The sequence below is a fragment of the Triturus cristatus genome, chromosome 12, assembly GCF_964204655.1.
Source record: "Triturus cristatus chromosome 12, aTriCri1.1, whole genome shotgun sequence".
In the NCBI taxonomy this organism is placed as follows: domain Eukaryota; kingdom Metazoa; phylum Chordata; class Amphibia; order Caudata; family Salamandridae; genus Triturus; species Triturus cristatus.
The window spans coordinates 96,900,373-96,920,878 of NC_140595.1; the positions used below are offsets into that span (position 1 = coordinate 96,900,373).

Genomic DNA, 20,506 nt, shown 5'->3' on the forward strand with positions numbered 1-20,506 from the left:
AGAAGGGGAGGTGAAATCCTCCTGACGAGGGGAAGTAGCGACAGGAAGCGAAAGTGTAGGGGTCTCAATCGGCCGTGGCTCTGGTAGGACGCTCTCGCCTCCCAGCGAAACCGCAGCGGACAAGCTCTCTAGCCGGTCCAGGCTGGCCCTAATCGCAACAACCCGTGGGTGGTCAGGGTCTAATAAAACATTAGCTAAGGAATCAGATGCATGAACAGGAGAAACATTGACTAGAGAGTCAGTTGGGCGTACTGGGGAAGGGACTAATTCCAAAGAGCCCAACGATGAGCGTTTACCGGTCAAGGGTTCCCGAGAAAGACGCCGTTCTGTCATGGCGATTTCTTTCTCGATAACCGTAACAACCCGGGTAATAAATTGGTCCATAGTCCCAGAAACTCTAGCAGCACCAGCCCCACCTACCCGCCTCAAGCCCCTACCAGATCGCGTAGACATTGACATAGAGACCTCAGCAAGATAGTTAAGCCACTAACTGGGCCTAGGGGAGAAGTGCTTCAGCTAACAGTCCATTAAACACAATACTTGCTACACACACACCTCCTTCAGCACATATCAGGGGGGTGGCCCAGCCCAGCCTTGGCCAGCCCCGGACGGCCACAGAAACCCGCCCTTTGCCCGGGCTTAGACCAGCGCCACCCGCGCGCTCCCGCGCTGCGGCAATACGGCCTTCTGAAATAGCAAACTGAGGGGGTGATGGGCGGGGGGGCGGGGCCAGCAGGGAGAGCAGCCCAGATGAAACAAATTGGGCTTGCAGGGACTCCTGGGTGATGGAGTCCCTGCTAACGTACTTGCAGCCCTGCCAGCAATGACACGCCCCAAGTCAGTAAGCAGAAGACAGCCCCTCTCTCAGCAGCAACTCTCGCTGTTGGAATGGGCGCTGCGGGACCCGCGAAGCGGGTCCGGCGAGTTGCTGGTGAATTTCAAGACCGAAAAGGCAAAGTGCAATAATGGCAGCAACAGCAGTCCAGTAGCAGGTCCAGAGAAAGAGCCGGTAGGAATCCCACAAACAAAATCCTGAGACACAGTTTTAACTCCGAAGGCGGGGGGGCGTGGCCAGCAGGGAGAGCAGCCCAGGTGAAACAAATCGGGCTCGCAGGGACTCCTGGGTGATGGAGTCCCTGCTAACGTACTCACAGCCCTGCCAGCAATGACACACCCCAAGTCAGTAAGCAGAAGACAGCCCCTCTCTCAGCAGCAACTCTCGCTGGTGGAATGGGCGCTGCGGGACCCGCGAAGCGGGTCCGGCGAGTTGCTGGTGAATTTCAAGACAGAAAAGGCAAAGTGCAATAATGGCAGCAACAGCAGTCCAGTAGCAGGTCCAGAGAAAGAGCCGGTACATCTGCAGAGCAGGGGCGAAATCCAGAATCAAACGGGGCCGCTGCTCACCGAGTCCAGAGGCAGGGACGGCAGTACAGGAGCCTCTTCACATTAAGTAAAGTAGAACTATACAAGGTGAGGAGATGTGGGAGGCCTCGACGCGGTTGTTTGGCGCCGTGGGATCTCTTGCAGTACACCTCCTGCGGAAAGGACAATGTATAATTCTGTGGGTGCACGTGGAGTCCCGACACTGCTAACGATCCCGGGCGGTGTCAGCTTCCAGGCCGTCCGCCGGCCGTGGCTTTTCTCCAAGTGAAAGGGGTAGCGGTCGATAAACAAAAGCGGTCACGCAGCTTACATTACGAGTGGGACCTGGAAGAGGCGGCAGCTGGCGCCGCGGTGCTGCTGCTCCTAGGCTTCCTTATTTTCTTGTTGACAAGCTGGTGTGTGAGGATGTCTGTTGTAAGTACATTTGATGAGACCTCTAGCATCAAAGGTTTTTGTGAAGTCCGTGTTACAATTTCCCAAGAGGTCCAATCCAAAGCATCTTCTAATTAGGGCTCCCTGTTTTATGGTATTTATTTTTTTGCCATTTCCGTCTGTATTTATCCATATTTGTTGGGCATTTTTTCTGTATTTATCCATATTTATTTTTGCCACAAGCAAAAGACGACGGTACAGCTAGTATTTTTCCACATTTATTTAAATTGACAATGCACACATGCGCTCGGTTTTTTATTGTTCAACACTATACATTAATCTGAAAACTTTGCTATTTGCAGAATGTCCCAAATATGCTTAAAAGTGCTATCACAAGTCATTTGTCTCCGAGCCTTGCAGTTTCTGTCATAGGCAGAGTGCCACATCCGCTCCCTCACTGAACACCATACTGCCCCACTGAGAGAAATTCACACTGCCTTTAACTACAATCCAATTTGATCTGCTATAAACACCTGGATGCGACTCAATTCAAATTAAGCACCAGGCAAGAGCATGAAAGGGAATGAAAGATTAAATAATGAAATATAAGCAGGAACAACATGGTGAACGTAACGCTTTTACACTCACTATTCAGAAATCACTGAGTGCTTATGCCAGAAAACTACAGGGCCAAAAAAGGACCCATTTCAATGTCCACTGCTTATATGCTTACAAAACGTAAACAGTATTGTTTAAAAAGACCACATTCGTGAACACAAAGCCGCCGTACACATTTTGTTTTCCAATCCACCCATCAACCAAGTATTGCTGTACCTCCAGGTTTGGCGCACTTCCCCACCGGGGGGAAAACAGCGCTTCACTGGCAAATTCGGTAAAGTGACACTAATGTTTTTGGGGTTTGAATAAAACCGATCCGGCCACTTTAAGAACACTCTGTCTTGCTTTATTTAGTTATTGATTTTTCATACTTTGAACATTTTATTTCCGTGGCTGCACTTTGGAATAGAAAAATCTCAAAACGGCATTTCCATCAAAAGTGGTTTTCTTTTTTGCATCCATTTCACAGGGGAACACATGAATGTCAGGAAGAAAAAGAGGGTGAGAACCATTTCTTGAGTCACGGTTTTCAGTAAGTGAGGAGGAGTTAGACAGACAGAGGGAATAAGAGTAAGAAAGAGAGGGGAGAGGGGCAGCTGCCAGCGGCAGAGCAGAAGCGGACACCTTCCTTGTCTGGGTAGGAAGCAAGAGATGGAGACCTTTTCCTTCTCTGCTCCCCGCCCGTCCCTGAACAGCCACTAATGCCGAGCCTCCTCTGCAGGCCTTGGATATTGTAAAACTCAGTCTGCGAGGAAAAGACGGGTGCTGGTGCAATCAGCAGAGGCTAAGGGTGAAAGAACATCAAAGCGTCATTAACAAGGAAACAGTCTTTCAAAGACCTGTGAAGTACCTGGGTGGGGCTGAGTGTGTGCCCGGGAAGCTGTCTCAGCCCGGGCTGACACCTCTTAACCCTCTAAGGAGGAGGAGACACCAGATGGTCAATGACAAATGTACTAGTATTTTCCTGTTTTTATATATAAATACAGATAAAGGAAAGCTTGTTTTCCGTCTGTATTCATATGGAAAAATCCGTTTAAACGGAAAACCGGGAGCCCTACTTATAATTAAATTGCTTGATGAAAGACAGGATAATAATCTGATGCCTATACAGAGTAGGCTCAATTAGATTTGATCCTTGTGCCATTAAAGGCCAGAAACCTTGACTGACCATTTTTTGTTATTGCAATAATTGTCGTGGCTCAAACTACTCATCTGGCCATCTTTCTCCTTACTGTTTTATGTAGCTCAATCATCGGTTAATTTAAAAGGGGCTTTTTCCTTAAGTTGCATGGTCAATTTAGCTCTTTTCTGGTTTCAACCCAGAGCCGTGAGGGGAGTCTCCGCACTCGGGTCAGAATCCCTGCAATGGTACTCCCCCACAACTGCGAGGCCTCCGCCACAAGTGCAGAGGCCCTTTTTGAAACAGACCCACAGTATCTGACAAGGAAATGTCACTTAAGGATAAGATTGATTCCATTTCAATATGGCTCAGTTCTCTAGTGTGTTCTGTCCTTTTCTTAAGATGGAGAGGGGGGGGGCATGTGTAACACGAGTCATTTGTTAGATTGAACAGGCCATATCACTTTGTGAAGGCGCTTCATTGGGCTTCATTTACACTTTGGACTGCATAGAGGAGAGAGTCACAGCTGTATGGGAGTGTTGTGACCCACTTATAAACTTTGAATAAAATTTACATAACCTCAGGAAGGATCTTAGTTTATCTTTATTTGCAGCCCTGGGTGAATTGACTATAGTTGTAACATGAATGGGTTTAGGTTTAACACCCTCAGCGTTGATGACATAGCCTAAAAACGTTACCTCTTACTTTTTAAAAAACATACATTTGTCTTTTTGAAGAGTTAATCCACTGGACTGTATGTGAGTGAGTACTTCTCGCAAAATTTGTAGGTGACATTTTCCCTTTCATTGGACAAAAGTAATACATCATCTTGGAAGGCTTTTACCCCCTGCATTCCATCAAATAGTTTGTTCAAAATTTTTGGGAAAACGGCTGACACTGAACTAAGGTTGAAGGGCATGTGGCAAAACCTAAATTATCCCATAGGTGTTATGAATGACGTGAGATAAAGAGAGTATCAACACCTGACGATATGCTGTAGTTAAGTCTAATATGGAAAATATCTTTGCATTGCCAAGAGTTGCCATCAGTTCATGGATGTTAGCCATGGGTTGTGTTTCAACAATTATTTGTTGATTGAGCTGCCTCAAGTTTATGCATAATCTTATTTCACCAGATTTCTTTTTTTGCAATGACGACTGGGGATAGCCATGACAATGCATCTACTGGTTCGATTATCTCTTCCTTTAACCAGTCATCTAAGATGCTTTTAACATCTTCTCTCACTGATAGAGAAATATTTTGTACTTTCTGTTTAACAGGGACTGCATTGACTTTAAGTTTGATCTTATGTTGAAATCTTTTTAGTTGTCCCAATTTTTACTTGAATACTGGTTCAAATTCTTGTGAAAAATTTTCAGGATGCTTGTCTGCTATAGCGAATACATAAGGAGCTACGCAAGGTTTAATTTTCATGCGTGATTGGGTTTGCGCAGACCATCCTAGAATGTTCACACCTTGGTTGACTACATATTCTTTTGTTTTCATTATTGTTTCTTCTAATCTGATATCCGCACCAAAAAGTCCTAGATTTTGTGTCTTCCATCAGCTCCTGGTGTAATTTTACCAGGTTGTAGTGTTCTTTTATAAAAGATTTTGTTGTATTCTTTTGTTGAAGTTATAGTAATGCGATATCCAGTATCAACTAAAATTTCCAGAGGTTGTTTGTTTATTTGTATAGTTCATCTTGTTTGGTTGTGATGATCCAATTTATTGAGAAGAGCTACCATTACAACTAAATCAATAGCATTCAATTATTTTTATTTAGACCAGAAACGACCATAAAAGCACTTACAGATACAATCAAGAACATAATACATTAAAAACAAGCACCCTAGTACAAAACAATAATTGTAACCACAGTTGACAAAAATGTGAGTCATATCAAAAGCTATATAAAATGGTGTAAGTTGCATAAAAATAGTACTAAAACAGCTTCAAGTTACGAAGTCTAACAGCAGATTTTAAAAATAGGCCTATTCTAATGCATGTTTCCTGCATATGTAGAGATTGCAGATAAATTAAAGCGCTCTACAATTTATAATCTATACCTTTTAAATCGCTGGGATAAGCAAGCCAGTTGACAATTCTTTATATAATCTGCAAACAAATACAAAGTGCAACAATATTTGGGCAGCTGTTTTGTCACAGGGGCAGCGGCTGCTGGTGGTAACATCATATTTACCAATAAGGAAAAATAGTTTCCATCTGACTAAGCCAAAGCAGAATCTAGTGAGACGTGATCTCTCTGAAGGGTAATTAATCCATTCCAAGTATGGCTCAATCACAGGGCATGTTTGGATCGTCGCATAACTTCTAAGGGTAACCGAGATGGACATTGCTAGATCCCTATCCCTGGCCTGCTTCATCAAGAAATTTTCCTTTACCCACAATTTAATATCTTTAACGGAGGTTGGGTCGGTGAAGAGGTTAGGTCTCCCAGAAGTAGCGAGGTGTGACTGGATGTACCAAAACCAGGGGGGGAACAACATTTACAACGCAACTTTTACAACGCACTACACTTACAACGCATTTTTTACAACGCAACATCCATTACAACGCATTCCATTACATAGCATGACACTACAACGCATTTTTAAAAACTACCTTTACAACGCATTCCATTACATCGCATACTACCTTTACAATGCATACCATTACAACGCATAATATTACACTACACTATCCAACACTTACCCTACTGTTGCACCCCCTGGAGTTAGAATAGTAATTTTTACCCCTATACTATCCAACACTTACCCTACTGTTGCACCCCCTGGAGTTAGAATAGTAATTTTTACCCCTATACTATCCAACACTTACCCTACTGTTGCACCCCCTGGAGTTAGAATAGTAATTTTTACCCCTATACTATCCAACACTTACCCTACTGTTGCACCCCCTGGAGTTAGAATAGTAATTTTTACCCCTTTACTATCCAACACTTTCCCTACTGTTGCACCCCCTGGAGTTAGAATAGTAATTTTTACCCCAATACTATCCAACACTTACCCTACTGTTGCACCCCCTGGAGTTAGAATAGTAATTTTTACCCCTATACTATCCAACACTTTCCCTACTGTTGCACCCCCTGGAGTTAGAATAGTAATTTTTACCCCTATACTATCCAACACTTACCCTACTGTTGCACCCGCTGGAGTTAGAATAGTAATTTTTACCCCTATACTATCCAACACTTTCCCTACTGTTGCAACCCCTGGAGTTAGAATAGTAATTTTTACCCCTATACTATCCAACACTTTCCCTACTGTTGCACCCCCTGGAGTTAGAATAGTAATTTTTACCCCTATACTATCCAACACTTACCCTACTGTTGCACCCCCTGGAGTTAGAATAGTAATTTGTACCCCTATACTATCCAACACTTTCCCTACTGTTGCAACCCCTGGAGTTAGAATAGTAATTTTTACCCCTATACTATCCAACACTTACCCTACTGTTGCACCCCCTGGAGTTAGAATAGTAATTTGTACCCCTATACTATCCAACACTTTCCCTACTGTTGCAACCCCTGGAGTTAGAATAGTAATTTTTACCCCTATACTATCTAATACTTACCTTAAATGCAATTTAATATTATGCGTTGTAATGGTATGCGTTGTAAAGGTAGTATGCGATGTAATGGAATGCGTTGTAAAGGTAGTTTTTAAAAATGCGTTGTAGTGTCATGCTAGGTAATGGAATGCGTTGTAATGGATGTTGCGTTGTAAAAAATGCGTTGTAAGTGCATGCGTTGTAAAAGTGTGCGTTGTAACGACATACATCCAAACCAGGGTATCAAAGATCCCAGAGCACACGCCAAGCAATCCTCAGTTACATCTTTGTTGATGGAGACCCGAACATTACACCCATTGTAATACCAGAGTAACAAAGGGGCCAGTTTAATACAGTCTTTCACATAATATAAACAAGCTCCTCATGCACCATAGGATTATGGCTGCTGGGAGCAACACCTAATAATACTTTCTTCAATTTGTAAATTATCAGTTTTACAACAATCCCAGCACCATATGTTAAGACAGGGCCTGTAGATCTCACCGAGCAGGCAAATAGGCTTATTCCTGATGCAAGGCGAGACATTAAAAATAGAGCCAGTGGCACTTGAGAAGCAAATACTCCTATTCACCATGCATGTAGTTTTCCTCAAAAGTAACACCTTAATAGGGAAAAGATCACACGCTCTCAATACACTTGCCGTTGATGCTAAGAGTTTGAGTCTTCACGATCTTGGGGCCATAACCCATAACAAAGATTTTGGACCTTTTGGTTTACAAATTAAGGCTCTCCACAAAGGGCCCAGAACTGTCAATGAGATATCCTTAAGTCTATTAGTGGTTCTGACTAACAAAATGGCATAATCGGCATAGAGGACCGCCGGCAATGATCTGTTCTTAAGTACTGGGACATCGGCTCCTACACCTTGAAAATCAGACTCTATCTTGTATAGAATAAGAAAATGATTGGGCCAGCACACGCCCCTGGCGGACACCTCACTTGAGGCTAAAGGGGTCTGAACATTTACCGTTGTTCCCATATCTCACTGTAGCAGAGAGATTAGAGTGCAACGCTCTCACAAAATCTGTAAAACTTGGATCTGTTAACGCTGTCAAACGTGCTAGACAGATCTATGAAAGTGAGATGGATTGCACTGCGCTTGAGCAATTCATACATACTAATCATAAAGTGAAGATTGAGACATTGTTCAACAGTTCCAATCCAGGTCGAAAACCATACAGAGCCCCCGAGAGGACGTTATTAAGACTGGTCAAGAGATCCAGCCTATCTTGGATTATGTGGCCCACTGTTTTAAAAGAAGAGCCTAAGGAGGAAATGAACTGGTAACAGTTCGGGTCCTGTCTATCACCCCCCCCCCCCCCCCCCTTTTTTTTTTTTTTTAACTGGTATGATAATTGCAGACCTCCAAGACTCTGGGAAAACAGCCAAGCAGGAGGAGTTTAACAAGTTCATGAGCAGGGGAGCCCAAAATCAATATTACCCATGTACAGGCCCGTTGGGACTAAATCATCCAAATGCTCCTCAAGATTGCTGTGTATAGTCATCTTCCTGTACAGTTAGGTCCTTTTTAAGGCGAGAAACAGAAGAACAGACTTTGGAAAAGTGGTCCTTCATACCACATATCCGGCAACCCTTACCTAAAGCTGGACAGCTTTTGTATGATACTACATGGCTGTTTAATCCACAACAGTAGCATTCAGTCTTTATGTGCTCATTTAGTTTCTCTGTTGGTAATTCTGTTCTGCCCATTGTGCGCAGAATTTCCTCTTTCTCATTTTTCTGTGTACGAACCAAATTAATGTCATTAGTCTTTTCGGCTCTCCTTAACATTTTAATACCTTTGCTGAACGTTCGCAACTTTTTATAGCCCTTATGACCTTATCCAACATTGTTTTTTTGACATAACAGGTTCTCCAGTGCCTTAATGCTCATCGTACTCATTACTAATTGATCCCGGATCATTTCATCTGGATTTTATAAGGCACATGAAGAAGCAAGCATCCGTAAGGTGGCATAATACCTCTCAACAGATTCACCGTGGGCTTGGTATCTGTAATAGAATTTATGTTTCTCCTTTATGATGCCAAGAGTAGTATCAAATCCCGTTATTTTCTTTTCTTCTGTATATATGTTTCAGACTTCTTCTCCTTTAGGTTTTTCAACTGGACTCATATTAACAAACAACTGCCTACCTTCAGTACCAAGACTATTGTACTCAAATGCTGTTTTTCGATCAGCACTGTATTCCAATTCATCACTTGCAACCAAATACATCTCAAAACTTTAATTCATTGGCCCCATCTCTCCCTAGGAGCACCCGTTACATCCAGGAATTGCGGTTGTGTGGGAACGGCATTCAGGGCGCTGCAAAATAAGGAAATCAGAGGCACTGTGCTAAAGAGTTATTCCTACACCATATTTTGACTGGTGGAGTACTGCTACTTTAACTTGCTCCAGAAGCTTCCTCAATTGAAGAGATGTGTGGGATTAACATAGATTATCCTTTACACTTAGTTTAATGGAGAGTGGTCTTTATGACACTGTAATTTGGGATAAAACACTTTCAACTGCAGAGAACATTTTGTAGTTTCTGCATAAACACTATGCAGTAACAGAAGATGCAGGGAGGGGGTGTAGGGTGTGGCCGAACCTCCAGGGAAGGTGGGCAAGGGCAGAGATTTCATGCGACAACACTGACAGAAAAGCTGGGCAAATGACAACGGAGGCGGAGCTGTGTGAAGCACAGGGCCAGGTAAACCTCACTGAAAACACGTGTCCCAGGTCAAGATGACAGGATACACCCAGCTGCCAGAGTGCTGAGTAGTGCTATTAAAGAGGAACCCAAACGTAATGGCAGATAGCTTTGAGCACTCCTGGCAAGGAAGGAAAACCAACAGGGGCACTAATAACTTGGGTGACCAACTGGCATGGGTGCAAATTCAGGATGGTAAGTGTAAAAATTCAGGACAAAGGGTAAAAATTAAGGACAAAAATTCAGGACAGAAGGTCAAAATAAAGGACAGAACTTCGGGACAAAAGGTAAGTTTTACAGACACTTCAGAGGAAGTTGCTCAATACTATAAAAGTAAGTAAATAGAGAACCACTTAAGTACAAGTCAAAATAAGTTTATATTAGTTTGAGACAATCGTGCACTTCACGGTTTCTCGGTAAGCGCGCAGCTTTGAGCAACTGTGCAGGTCTTTTTGTGGTATTTCATATGATAATAATCTATCTATATGGTTACTGCACTGGGTTGTACAGTCTGATATGTTATGTACAACTCGTGGTCCTGAGCAGGCATGTTTGGGGAGAGAAGTGGTCAGGAAGATCTAGACTTTGTTAATAGCATCTTGTATTTGAGTGCCATTTTAAGATGTAAAGCGGCACACATAGGTGAACTAAAGGGAGGATTGCTGTGATGAACCCACTATAGGGAACGAATTGTGGGTGTTTTAGTAAGTGGAAATTAAAATATGGAATCTGACTTTGCTTATGGTGGCTTCGCAGAGAGTTGCACTAGCTGACGGAAGTCACAAAGGTGCTTTTCCCTGCAGCTTTCTTAAAGAAGGCACTGTCGATACACTATTACATTGTTTATTTATGACACCTTGCCTATTGCTACAAACACAATATACATCTCAAGCACAGCTCATGGCACTGTGAGGCTCTCCCTAAAAGCTTACACCTAAAACAAAACATGCAAACCTTTACAGTTACTAGTGTTACATTCAAGAAGCAGTTGGGTGTCACTCAAAATGTTGTATGCATGATGTATAGATCCCACACATAAGCACACAGCAAATACAGAATAGTAACACATAGGCAAGGCAGTAGCCAGGAAATTTAAATACCTCACTCTTTGAACTAAAGCTCTTATGGCACCAAGAAAGCAAAGCAAGTCTTCGAAACCCTCCCCCAGAAGAGCTCTCTTGTCCAAGGATCTAGCCATTTATTCTTCCATCAAACCCCTGATATCCACCATTTCAAATGAACATTCAGTCATCTATTAATTCTTTCATCCATCATTCAGTTTTTCACCATTCATTCTGTCCTTCCATCTGTGTGCCCATCCATATCCAAACCTTTTCAACCATTTGCAAACCTATCCATCATCTATCCTTCCTTCCATCATTTCACTCATCCATCCATCATCCATCCACCCTTTCACCCAATCCATCCTTTTATTCATCCATCCACTCTTCCACCCACCCATCCATTCATTCACTCATCCATCCAACCATTTACCCTTTCACCCATCCAGCCATCCTTTCACTTACTCATCCATCCACCCAGTCACTCATCCGTCCATGCATTCAACCTTTTACTCACCCATCCTTTCTTTCAGCTCTCCACCCCTCTTTCACTCATGTATGCATTCTTTCAGCCATCCATCTTTCCATTCTTCTTTTCACTCATCCATGCACCCATTTGGTCAATCATTCATCCATCCATCCATTTATCCTCCCTTTGTCTTTCCATTCCCCTTTCACTTAGCCACCCATCCTTCCATCCATCCTTCACCCATCCACCCACTCATCCATTTACTCATCCACTCATGAATCCATCAATTGACCCTATCACTCATCCATCCTTTCACTCATCAATCCATCCTTTCTCTCATCCACCCACCCTTTTCACCCATCATTTTGTCCATCTACCCTTCCTTTCACTCACTCGTCCATCCTTACATCCACCCTTTCACTCATCCATCCGTGCATTCACTCTTTCACTTATCAATTCATCAATCCATCCATCATTTATCTCATCCATCCACCCATTCACTCGCCCATCATCCACCCTTTCACTCATCCATCCATCTTTTTACCCTCATCCATCCTTCCACTCACTCATCCATCCTTACTTTCTCTCATTATCCATCCATTTACCTTTTCACTCATCCATTCATCCTTTCACTAATCCATCCAGCCATTTTATGAGCTGAGCCTTTGTCTACTGAGTTGCAGACAGAAGAGGTCCATCAAGAACTTCACCCTCACTGTAGTTGCTAAAGCAAGGGGTGGGGTGAGGGAGGGTTCACTATGCTCCTGCATATAGGCAATCTGTAAACTTGGAAGTCATGAGTCATGCATGATGCACAGTGCCAGGACGTGAGGTGACTATGATGTTGTTTCCAGGGCTTTAAGTGGGATGAAAAAACTGGGGCTCTCTCCAAATTGTGTTTCTGAAGTATTTAAGGGGATAGCTTAAAACACCTAAGCTAAAAATATGTGCTGAGCATAATGTGCCGCCTGACTGGTATTTTGCTGTTTCTATCATTGCATCCAGTAACATAAGGCCTACAACAAGCCATGACTATTGGCTTTGTCAATGGATGTTAGTTGAATAAAATAAATAAAAAAGCAGCAACTATGGCTTCGTTGAATAGAATATAAAAAATGCTTCAGCTCTGAAATGATGAAACTGTAAGAATATAACCTCTACTTTTTAGCTTCTTTCGTATGCTTCTTTTCATGAACTGGCACATAGCACAGCATGGGCGTTTTTGTACATTTGTTTTGTACATTTCTTCCATCTAACCCTAACAAATGCCCTGCCCTAGAACGAAGCAGGAGGAGGCCACCACATGCTTTAACAGCCCATTGTCATTCGGTATGTAACAATCAGCCGCATACAGAATGACAATGGGCGGGGTGGGGCTGCTCTTGTGCTCCGAGGATGAGTGCGAGGCGGCCCCATCAGGGCTGAGGCATCTCGCAGTGGAACAACTCTGCTCCCTGGAAAGCCCAAAATTACAGACAAAAGGCGTCCGTAATAGGGATACTCACGGACAATGGGCGTGAGGTCCAAATTACGGACGGTCCATGAAATTTATCAACGGTTAGTTACCCTACTGACTGGTCTGCTATTTTAGCGGCCAGAGTTCTGAAGGTACAGCGTCACCCCGCACTTCTCACCAATTTTCCTCCTGTAGTGATGACAGGACGCAAGGTAGCGAAACCAACCTTTATTCTTTCTTCATCATCGGTTTCCCACTGAATGACCGCCACCCTGCGCCCAAATTGTCAAAACGTCCCTCAGCATTCCAACAACACGCGTGAGCCCATGCGCTTCCTAATAGGGGTGGTTAAGGGAAATGGAAGAAGATCAGGAACATCACTTTTGTCTAACTGGAGCACCCAGCATCCCCCTCACCTCCCAAAGCAGAGATTAGGGAAAGGAAGGAGAGGCTGATACAGAGGTGCGGGTGGTGAGGGAGGAAGAAGTAGAGAAGAAGAAAGGAGTGAGGTACAGAGATTGAGCTAAAATAGAGAAGAGGTGCAGAGCGAAGAGAGGCGATAACAGGAAAAGATCTAGAGGTAGACAAAGAAAGGCAGCAAACAAAAGTTTAGTAGTAGAAAGACTGGAGGTAGAGGAGGGAGGTGGAGATGTGAGGTAGCAAACAAATATTTGAGTAAACTGAGATATTTGGTAGTGAGATGAAATAGTGAATGAAGAAAGCTAAAAATTGGACTCAGAGATGACGAAACAAATGATGTTGAGAGAGGTACAGAAGATGGAGCAAGACAGCAAAGTGAGATGAAAATTGATACTGAGGTACCAAGAGACAGAGATGTTGAGCTAGGCACAGAGCGCTGTCGAGATAGTTGAAGTTGTGAGAAAGGTAGAGTTGGGATTGTATTAAGAGATAGAGGCGGTGTTAGGTGATGTAGAGAGTTGAGAAAGATGGTAGATGTTGAGATAGGTAAAGAGGGCAATAAAGAGTATTTGGTCAGGGAGAAGAGGTGAAATAAGAAGGACATGGGACACAAAGATTATTTTTTTAGTCACCGCCAACTACCAGAGAACGCAAAGGTTATGGTTAGGCAGGCCAGCTGTCAGATTAAAACATAAAATGTTATTTATCACATAGTTATGGGTGTGTGTCTTCTAAATGTCCTAACCACTTTAGCCGTGGGCTCTTGGAAGGTAGGTCTCCTACCAATTGCCCATTCCTTTAAAAGATTATCGTACTGCTGAAAGAAAATACAAGCCTGTAAAGTTCTGTTGCCTAAACTGACTTTACAAGACGCTACACCTGACAGTGCCCACTTGGTTGAACTGCCCATGCTGACACAGCAGTCAGGTAGTAGGAAAATAAAGGAGCGTTGGCAATGTTAAAAGATCTAGCTCTAAAGTGCTAAGGCAAACAACACAAGCATGCACAAATACATACTTGTGCACGCCTATGTTTGCATGTATTTGCACATTAAACACAGTCCTGTTGCATTTGCCTGTTCTGCTCTTTGGATACATAAAAAACGATTCTATAGTTTCCCTAGCGCAAGACAGCTCTTAGATGCATACTCAGTTACACATTCTGCCAAACAACAGTTGACATAATTTGTTTCTGAACAAAACGTTGAATATAAACCTATCCTTATGTAGGATCCTAAGATTCATGAGCGTTAGAAAAATCTCTCTAAGATAGGAGTGGAGACAGAGTGCTTGCAGAAGCAGTTATGCGGAAACGTCATGTCTCGTGACAGCACAAAGCAAACATAACACACAGTCTGCGAAATCTAATTTTTTATTTTATTTTAAGTCGATTTGAAGACTTTTGATTGTCACTATGCGCGTGGATTTATAAAAGTTCCATTGCTCAAGAACTGTTCTTAAACTTAAATAATCACTTGAGGTGTACGGAGAAATGCCATCATTTTTTAGCACAGTTAACAAAAAATGAAGTCCGTGCAGAATTAAGGAAAAAAGAAGCATGTTTTTGCATATATAGATAATTTGTGAATAATGTACACCATTATGGCGTGTGGTAACGAGATGATCTTTTGTTTAGACGATTACAGAATGCTATCAGTTCAAGTTCAAATATACCAGCAGCGGGCCTGTGATGGACTTTTCAAGGTTAATATTTTCTTTGATTTTTATTTCATCTTAACGTACTTCTTTTTAAACTATAGCTCTACAGACTAGTCGATTCTTATTCATGGAGCAGTTTTTGACACACTATGCATTTTACGGGCCTTTTCTGTATAAGTACGGGTTTCTTAAATGTGACACAGTGGTATTTATACACACTGTCAGCGGTATTAATCAGATTACAATTAGAACCATTACCTAAGTGGAATTTTTATGTAGTCTCATATTTACAATATAGTGGTATTGTTCATAGAGCACTTTATGTAAAAATAACTGTTGCATTTCTTTGCACCATTGTAGAGGACTATCAGTTATAATATTTTTTAAGCTTTGCACCTAGTAAAACCTTTATCTGTCTTGTAGATCTCATGGTTGAAAAAAACATTATGCGAAAAAGACATGCACATATACCCACAGGGGCTTTCAGTCAGCACTCTTCATTCAGTGGTCTTTTAATATATCGTTCACGCCTTACACCCATCACCCCATACTGACTTTCATTCAGGCCTCTTCATTCATTGGTGTATTGGCATGTCATGCTCACCTTACGGCCATCACACCATACAATGTCAGCCCACTTAATCCATTGGTTGTCTTGTACTGTATGTGATGGCATTTTGCCTCATCACATGGGCACACCCGTCTAAGAAGGAATACACTTCAGTACCCTATCTTTTGTCCCTGGGCTCCAGGGTCACTTCTTTATTTTGAAATTTTTGCCATTTATTTATTTTTCATATTGAATTTTTTTGCAGAAAATGCACCTTCATCAGGACCACACTTTTTGGTTTTGTGTTGGAATTGTTTTTGCAATCTGGTTAAATTCTCCATCCTGGCATTGCCTCTGATATTTAGAAATGTTAGAATATTTAGGCACATGTGCCAGGTCATGGAGTCCATTATTAAATAAAAATGTTATCAAATTGTAAGCAAAGTTAACAGGAAACATGCATACCAAGGGAAACATATTCTGTCTTGTGTTTTTTAACTCTATCTTCCAAGTTGAACATACACTGTAAAGTTGATGAAATCAAAGAATAAGAAAGTTGGAAATGTTCCTACACTTAAATTGGTTGAATGCTGTAGACCTGTCCTGCCACTTGAAGAACTACAAATGCAGCCATTGTCCAATAATGCCCAGCATGTAGTCAGTCAGGCAATGAACTTGGTTCAAACAATTCCTTGTGTTTTTGATTGAAACGGGGAATTTTCCTTGCTAGAGTGATGACGGAATTAAGGATTTCATTAAAGACAATGGGGCATGTATAATATGCAGCATCTATGTAATTTATTTTTCCTGGCAGTAGCAATGAGAGGTGACATAATGAAGGCAGTGATGTGACGGGCACTATATAAGAATCTGTACGGCAGCGCCCTCTTATTGCAAGACAAAACCGAAGGTCAGTGCAAACTTGAAGAAACAGTAGTTGGTTCTAACCACAGCAAGATGGAGGACATATGACATCGGGGTTCAGTTAGAGAATAAAACGGGACTGCTGGTCCTGGGGAGTGTTGTGATCAAGCTGAACCTCATAAAGATGCCCGGGTGCAGGCCGATCCAGCAGTGCAGTAAGTACAACATGAAACGTGATCATAAAAATCATTAGTATAGTCAGTATCTCTGACATTCTTGATATGTTCACTATGCCAATGTGCTACGCAGCAAAGGGGAAAATATGCCATTTGCGCGGTCATTGTGATGGTCGCATGCATCACTACTAAAGCACAAGTCTACAAAATGATGCAAGCGCCCTTGTCTTTCTTTTTTTTATTGACTGATCTAAGATGCCAGACACCTCCAAGATTGGGAGATTAAATGGATTTTTAAGTGCGTGAAAGGGCTTTTTGTGCAGGAGTGCCCAGCAGCTGCAAGGCTCTCCAAAATTGCAAGTTAAATTCCAGACGCTATACCAAACACTCCAGAGCGGCGGGAGGCTGCAGGGCAACAAGGGATACAGCAACATGTACAGACAAATCAGGCTATTGTGGAGTTACAGTAGTGACCGTGTCTTGATCATACCCAGTAGGAGCATGAAGTATAGATGCATTGTGCTGCCAGATCATGCCATAGGCAGAATCACTTTGACACAATACGTCCGTAACCTTTATATAAAGAACAGACCGCTGTATAGACAACCAGGATGCGATTAACATGTAATGTATTTCCCATCAATGAAAAAATGTAACACAGCTATGCCAACATGCACTGAATGTGACATATAATGCTGAGACTCTAAATTTCCCCATCTGTCTTTATCACCTAATGTTAATTTCAGGAATATGGTTGTACTTTGTTTTGTATTCTCCCCCACCCACTTTTTTCCCTTTTTCTTCCCTTTTACTTTAAAATGATTGTCCTGTACTGATTATTCGAAAATGTTCAATATAAAAACAAAAGTTAAAAAGAAATGTAAATGCCCGCACGGGACGGGGAGCTATGAGGTGCCAGCGTGAGGAAGAGCTATAAAACAAATAAAAAGCTGGGTGGGTGGAGAAGGGATTAAATGGCGGGGGAAGCAGCATACCAGGGAGAGAGCAATACAGACTTTGGGGGGAGAACCACAAAAGAAGTAGAAAGCAGCACACGAAGGAAAGGGCAACAAAGAACATGGACGGATATTTGGCGTGGGGAGAAGCACATGAGGAAGAGAGAGCTAGAAAACCCATTCATTCTCATAGAGTGCCTAATAACGAGGGGGAAAAAAGTTCCCTAAAAAGAGCAGTGGAAGAATACAAGTCAGTAAATCAAAAGGATGGTAAAAAGGCCAATCTCCAGGGGAGGGACAGATTTAGGAAGGTGAAGAAAAACCATTAAATGAGAAGCAAGAAAATGAGAGTGACAATGAAGCCATCATTGGAAGCAGGGGTGGACTCTACACCTACTGTAAATTGGTATAGGCCACAAAAGGTGCTTCGCAACCAGATAGCTGAAAACCTTTTGTTAGACGAGACCAAAAAAAGGCAGTAGCATGGAGATAATAAATGAAACTGGCTTGTAAAGTTATCAAAATGAAGACATTAGATGCTAATTCGAAATACTTATCCTTGTGAGGGAGGGAAATATATTGATCATGTTTCATTGACCTTAATAAAATCTTAGATTTCCTCATCACTGAAGCTAGGAAAATCCCCATTTTATCACAAGAAGACGGTAAAATGCGTAGCTTTAAATCCTGGAAAGGACTTGGATCGCAATGTGTTCAGCTGGAGTAAAGTAAAGGGTTCTAAAAGTTACAGCTCATGATCAGTTTGTAGAGCTAAGGATGTTCTTGAGCCTGGAACCAGCGAAAAGCCTTAGAAGACAAAACTCTGCAAGTAGATTGATATCCAGAGGAGGAGGTGTCCGAACTCACAGTGGGCATGTTCAAACTGACCAATGAGTTGGAGATGGCTTATGAAACAGATTGGGTGACTCTTGAAAGATAAAAGAAGCTGGTCTGAGGACTGGAGATGGGAAGTGCTGAATATATACTCCTGAAGGCAGGAGATTAACACAGAGAGCAGGGAAAGCTTAAAGTAAGGACCGATAGGGAGGCTTCCTTGGTTTAATGCCGAAATGTATAACACGAACCTGTCCAGAAAGCAATGGAGGTCTGACAGGAAAGGGGGTCTGAGGTCCAAGACCCTTCTGAAAGAAATGAGACAACGTAGTGATCCCAAGTGTGGAGATAGAGCCTTCAAAAATAGGAAGAGAGACGAATTTGGGAACTTGGACAAAAAGAAGGAAAGAATGGCTGCAGCGTTCCAGGAGGAATACTCTTTATAAGAGTGTAGTTAAGGGGGTGGTTTCCTTTGGAGGTATAATTAAGCAGAGGAAGATGAGCTACACTAGTGGTCGATGTTGATGGTCCTGTATGAAATGGATACCTTTGGGAAAGTACTTTGAGAGAAAATTGGACAAGATCAGTAAAGCGGAAGCAAGGGGGTCCTGCTGTTGTTCCTAGCACCAAAAAGTCAAGGTTGTCCAGGCAGAATTATAGGTTCATAGAGTCCCTGGAACCCAGGATTTGTCGGCCAGATGAGCAGCGATATCTGAAAGGTCTTGCCATTGTGAAGATTCCCAGATATGTCCCACACCAAAATTTGAAGGTGGCACTGTAAAAAAGTGGTTGTGAGTATGGCCTTCTTCGTCCAGAAGGAGAGAGCTGGAGGAGGTGATGAATGTCCGCGGCTAAAACCAAGAGGTGAGGAAATCAGGCCTGAGCAGGTCAGTGGGAGGTGATCATGACCATCTTGCATGGGAAGTGTTTAGCAAACAAAATAACCATGCAGAGAAGACTTAATTAGGGAAAAACATAGAGGCAGAACTGCAACCAGTCCAAACTTCAGAGTCGGGATGCCAACTCAAGAAGCTGAGAAGCTAGCAATTCAAGTGGGAAGCAAGAAAGACTATGTCCACGGACGCCAAATAAGACACAAAGAAAGGAAAATGGCTGCATATAGTCTAGAGTTGCTGCTGTCCCTGAGATGTATGGAGTAACAATCTACAGTATATTTGAGGCAGAGTTCCCAAAGATTTTGTGAGAGACCAGCTAGAGACTTGGATCTTGGCGGCCTCCGCATTTGCTGACATATTTTGCCCTGGATTGGTTGTTAATGAAGAGCAGAAGGAAACAGTGGGACCTGTTTTTGGTGAGGCTTTTTATGGCAGAGGTTTCGGGAAGGAGCTGCAGAGGATTTATGTGGAGACACTTTTCGGCTCGAGACCATAGCCCACTCTGACCAAAACGGCTGAGACAGTGGTGGTTTCCAAGTATTCTCCACCTATCTGTGAAATCACACAGGGGACTTCCATGCAAACTGAATCTTCTGTCCATATTACTTGGGGCGGAGTGAAATGTTCCAACCCAATGTGACGTCCTTCACTTTGGAAGCATGGCTCCTGTATTCATCCAAATTAGTCACTTAAATTTGACTAAGTCCAGTACCGACATCTTAAAAGTAACTAAAACACCATTACAAGAACATTCTAGCCTTTTAAATGGAAAAGATTCTACCTGCTGTGCCCTCATCAAGGCTTTAACGTTATCTGCTGTCAAGAAGTTATCCTGCAATATTGTCTTCACATAGCCAAGTCAAGATGACAGATTGCTTCAATGAATGTAAAACTAGCAATAATTATGGCTAGCCAAAAGAACCAGGCCCAAAGTTAATTTTTTACGATTCCTTTGGTCAAGGACTTAATGTGAGATTTAAAGAATGTTCTGCATAGTAGGATCTTCGTTGATAGTCACAAACCTTGAATAATTCCGTGCTGCTTGCGTGGACCCCGAACATTTTATTCCATGTATGGAGAATATTCGGGAAAAATATCTGTATAGAGTTGATCACTGAAAGACATTTTCCATTAATTTGTAGTGTAGACAGTCAGCGCTGTAATTTCCTGGAGCATGCTGGTAGAAACTGCAGGAGGCAGGAACTGCAAAGCTTGCAACACTTTTTATAGGAAAAGGGGCTGTGTCAGAAAGCCTAGAATGTAAAGGAAAAACAGTCTGATAACATAACACTAGAAAGTACAAAATGTGACCTGTACCTTTAAGAATCCCAAAGGGACCCTGTAGGAGGCTGGCTTAGTATATGGT

The 20,506-nt window shown here is 42.5% G+C and overlaps 1 protein-coding gene across 1 annotated transcript in view; it reads left to right on the plus strand.

Annotated features, from left to right (window-relative positions):
- The window catches only part of HORMAD1 (HORMA domain containing 1), an 863,212-nt gene that overhangs the window by 380,463 nt on the left and 462,243 nt on the right, over window positions 1-20,506 (plus strand). The window contains exon 8 of the mRNA XM_085638767.1: window positions 14,842-14,909. Coding sequence (XP_085494893.1) covers window positions 14,842-14,909 — 68 coding nt within the window. The remainder of the gene's footprint in view (window positions 1-14,841; window positions 14,910-20,506) is intronic.